Source organism: Acyrthosiphon pisum, chromosome X (genome assembly GCF_005508785.2).
Source record: "Acyrthosiphon pisum isolate AL4f chromosome X, pea_aphid_22Mar2018_4r6ur, whole genome shotgun sequence".
Classification (NCBI taxonomy): Eukaryota; Metazoa; Arthropoda; class Insecta; order Hemiptera; family Aphididae; genus Acyrthosiphon; species Acyrthosiphon pisum.
The window spans coordinates 128,430,145-128,435,324 of NC_042493.1; the positions used below are offsets into that span (position 1 = coordinate 128,430,145).

General features: G+C 26.3%; 1 protein-coding gene across 1 annotated transcript; it reads left to right on the top strand.

Annotated features, from left to right (window-relative positions):
• Positions 1 to 2,773: 2,773 nt before the first annotated feature.
• LOC103309197 lies at positions 2,774 to 3,649 on the top strand. The gene is made up of 2 exons (XM_008184054.1): positions 2,774 to 3,071; positions 3,234 to 3,649. The coding sequence occupies exons 1-2, from the start codon at positions 2,774 to 2,776 to the stop codon at positions 3,647 to 3,649; spliced, it is 714 nt and encodes a 237-aa protein (XP_008182276.1).
• The last annotated feature ends 1,531 nt before the right edge of the window (positions 3,650 to 5,180 follow it).

Here is a 5,180-nt window from a genome sequence, read left to right on the forward strand (position 1 = left end):
ATAAAACCGTTTACCTAATATGGTTAATATTATGTAACTTACATAGGTACCTACGTTTATCGGACGTTATTTTAGCTCTGTAATTTTTGAGTGATAAAAAAAAACATTTAAATCGTATTTTTAACTTGAATCCACAAGACCATCATTTGATAGCTTAAGTGTCAAAAATTGTCTGTGGCATACGGGGACTTTTATCCATTTACCAGTTACCACTGATTGCAACATTTTTGTATCCTGTATTATGAAGTTTTCATACTCAAATTAACGTGAACAATGCGGCTCAATTTTCTCACCACTGCAGGGACTGTACGTCTGGACGGTGTCTGGAGATATTTAATCGTTTTGTAGATGAAATCATCCAACTATATATTATTATATTTGAGCAGTGTATTTGAGTTGTTTTAACCCCATATTTCACTATGGTTTTAACATTTATGTTAGATATTACGTATATCATATAAAAATATCCTTAATATAATATTTATATTAAAAGTGTATAAACATACAAATACAACATATATTATTATTTTTTATGAAATTTTCGTGGTTAGGTATTAATATAATAATATATAGATGTATAAATATATCTACGACGTACATGTAAATATAAAATACCATATAGATAGCGAAAATAAATGGCAGGTTGAAAGTACAATTAAGAAAATAGGCAATAATTTATAATCATGGTAAAATTAAATGGTTTCTTTAATCTTTGCGCAGGTATTGGTATACAAGTATTTTACAACCATGATATTAATATTTACTGTACGGAAACTTGAATATAATGGCATTAAAAAATAAAAGCTGTGAAGTGTCTAAAACCCTAAAATAGTTTTGAAAAAAAATTTTATTTTAATTTTAATTTTTTTTTTAAATTACCTAAAATGCAAATATGACATAAAAATAACAAAAAATGTCCTTAAAAAATGACCTAAAAAAAAAAATACAAATATTAGTTTTAAATTAATAAAAATATTTACTTTATTTTATTATAAAATTCTATATAAATTTATCAAAGCTTCGAATAACTCGAAATATAAAATAAAAATGACAAAAATGTCCTCGCCGAATTCCGACACAAATGCACTCAGACGAGCACTTAACCGACGTTTTAATTTTCGGCATTCCGAAAATATTACAAAATAATAAAATGTAGGTACAATAATATTCACTACAATACGAAAACAAATGTCATCGGCGAGATAAAATCGGATAGGTACTAATCTCACTCTGTGGTAATTTCCAAGTTTTGAGTTATCGGCATAATGGTCGATAAGAAACGATAAGAAGTGAACTATTGTGAAATTAACCCTTTAATATATAATATTAATATTATAATATCAATCATTAAAGAAATCACTGTGAAAGGAAGGCAACCAAAGATAAGCAGTTTTTTCAAACCAGTGTCAAGTGTGAATAATGAAGGTGTGCCTTAATATTATGTACGTAATATATATGTATGTAATGATTATGTATGTAATACAATTATGTATATATCTACTATTTTTTTAGGTTTAATAATACAATATGGTTTAATAAAATATGCAATAAAAATTTTATAAATTTATAATTTATGATTTTTGGTTATTTTGTTTAATCCGGACTTTCATTAATTCAGACAACCTAAAGCCCCAATTAGTTCGGATTAATGAGGTTCTACTGCATCTATAAAATAACATTATATTACACAAGTTGTAATTATGGAAGGTTAGGTACATGGCGAATAACTTGTAGTTTACTATAAAGAATACATCTTGAACTATTTCAACAATTTTCTACGATATTGAATATTTATTAATAATATTAATTTAATTTAAAGGTTTGTTGTACATAATTATTATAATTAATAACAATCAAATTTAACATTCTTACCAAACATTATCAAAATAGACTTCAATGGAAATAATGCATTTTTAAAATGTATTTAAAATACTAAATATACTTTCCCACAATAAAGATCAGATTTTTACATATTTGAAATTCTCTTAAAATATCCAGCTTTATTACACATACATAGAAAAATTAATTAATTGGGACCAGTATTTGAGGTCCGCACAAAGTATAATTTTTAGCGGTTTAATTCTACTTTGCCTTGTTGGTACTTTTTTAATAGTAGTAAATTGTCTCCTGGCTACATTTTACCATTATACCACTGCAGTGTGCTGTCCTTAAAAGTTTTACCTAATACCTAATAATTAAAAGTGATGAAATGTATGTTCTACCATACTGTATAATACATAACATTTGGACCTGCTATTGTACTCTACTAATTTAATTAAAAAATGGATAATTAGTATATTTTTAAAAACTTAAAACTACACAGTTTTATCACCCACAATTATATTCTTTTAATATATACCATTTATTGCCAAAAATAAAATGTTTTTATTAAACACACAAATTAATTTACTGCTCTAATCAAAATTAATTACTACAATTTACACACAAATATATCTGCAAATATACATTTACACCAAATATGGTAATTTATAATTTTATATTCTAGTTCATTATATATGTGTAGAACGCATTTATAGAATTTCAATAGTTAACTTTTACTAGGTATTATAATCTTAGTGATTATAATATACAGTACAGTACAGTCTTTCGATCTAGACGGTTGTGTTTTCCCTTCAGTGCTCTCTTATCTCCTTTCCTACGGTCATTAAGCTATAGTGTTAGATTGTTCTTGCAATCTGTCTAATCTTATATTTATCGAAAACGTATCGCTATTTATCGTTATTTTTGTTCAACTCGTCCTATTGAGGTTACTATGCCTACAGAGTGCACAAATTGTCACGACTCTATAATTCATGATGAAGATTCAATTGTTTGCTCCACGTGTACTAGCGTCTTTCACTTTTTCTGTGCTGGTTATAATGAAAATGCTTTTAAAAAACTTTCAAACAATTCTAAAATGAGATTTGTCTGCAATAAGTGTAAAACAATTGGTTCTGGTAATAAATCTAAGCTACCTGACAAAATAAATGATGAAAATGTTATATCGAAAAAAAAACTTGAAGAATTAATTACTTCGGTAAACTTCATGGGAAATCAATTTGACGATTTTAGTAACAAAATGGACACTATTTTGAAAGAACTCAAAGGCTTAAAACTTGAAAATTCTAAAATATTATCAGAAAATAAATTACTTAAGGATGAAATCAGTATAATAAATCAAAAAATTGACGAATTGGAACAAAAAAGCATTGGAAATGCAATTGAGCTCAAAGGCATCCCAAAAACTGTAAATGAAAATTGGTGTGACATCGTTCAAGTCATCGCTAAAAAATCCAATTCTAATATAATGATAAAATCTGCCTACCGAATTCATTCGTCTGATAATAAAACAAACATCATAGTTGCTGAACTTGAAACTTCTGATATGAGGAAAGATTTTCTTAGTAAAGTAAAATCATTGAGATTGAATGCTAATATGATTCATAATAGCTGGTCAACGGACTCAAAAATCTATGTAAATGAAAGGCTCACCAAGAATAGAAGAACATTGTTTTCAAAAACCAGACTGGCTTGCAAGGAAAAACGGTACAAATATGTTTGGGTTAATAACGCGGAAATACTAGTTAAAAAGGATGATGGTGAGAAAACTCTAAGAATCAAGTCTGACAAGGATATAAAGAAGTTGTAAGTTTTTTATACTAGCTTTATAAAATATTTCTATGTTATCTTAAAATTCTAATAATTATATACATAATCACTTTTTACAATGGAATCTAACATTTTAAAAGATATTAATTTATTAAAAAACATAAATTCTGTAATTTTAGATAACTTTAGTAATTTACCTACAAATATAATGAATAACAATAATTTATCTATTTTCGTAATGAACATTAGAAGTATAAGGTGACATTTTGATGAGATTGTGTTATTGTTAGACACCTATACATTAAGTTTTGATATAATTGTTCTGTGCGAAACCTGGCTGGATTATGACTTCAAATTTTTATTAAATGGATATCAAACTATTAACTCTATTGGAAAATTAAATAAAAGTGATGGAGTTACTATATTTATTAAAGAACCTATTAAATTAACTAATATAAAAGAAAATGTTATATCTAATTGCAATTCAATTGAACTATCATTTGAATATCTCAGCAATAATTTTATAATTACTTGAATTTACAGGTCTCCTAATGATAATACCTGTTTTTTTTTTGGATGGGCTAGAAATGTACTTAAATAGTATCAATAAATCCCACCGCTCTATCATTTGCGGTGATATAAATATCGATATTCTTAATCAAAATAATTCTCTTACCTCAATTGAGTATCTAAATATAATGGCATCTAAAGGCTTCATTTCGTGCATAAATAAATATACTCGTGTCTCCGATACGTCACAATCGTGTATAGATCACATGTTTATTAACAATATAGATACGGACAGTGTAAATTCATATATTTTAAAATCTGAGGTAACTGATCATTACGCTACTATATTATACATTCAAAATGATGCTAATTTAGCTGATAACACTGATAAAAAATTATCTGAGATAGGAAATAAAATTAACATAGATCACTTAAATATGCTCATTAGCATTGAAGATTGGGATAATTTACTATGTAATAACGATGTAAATAAAGCGTATGAAACATTTAATAAAATAATTAATCAACTTATTTCCCTATCATTATATAATACTACTGGACCATATAAAAATAATAATAATAATAAAAAGCTTAAAGAATGGATTACACATGGTCTAACGGTCTCAATCAGAAATAGAAATAAATTTTATTATCTTCTAAATTACGTAATAGACCTTTTGATAGGGAATTAAAATTATCTTATACTTGGTATCGTAACCTACTAAATAATTTAATAAAAAAAGCAAAAATTTTACATTACCAAAAAAAAATAATGGCAGCTGGTAATGAATCTAAATCTATTTGGAGAATTTTAAAGGAAGTTACAGGCAAAAAAAATAATTCATATAACATTAAAGGTATATACAGCAATGATACCTTAATATATAATGAAAGAGACATTTGTGACACTTTTAATAGATTCTTTGTCAGAGTAGGTAGTGATATTGAAAATAATATTAGATCTAAAGGGTTTGTCGAAAAACCATGGAAAGCCTTAAACAACAAGTGTGATATTGCAGATTCAATTTTTTTAAGCCAATAAATGTTGCTGAAATCGAGCA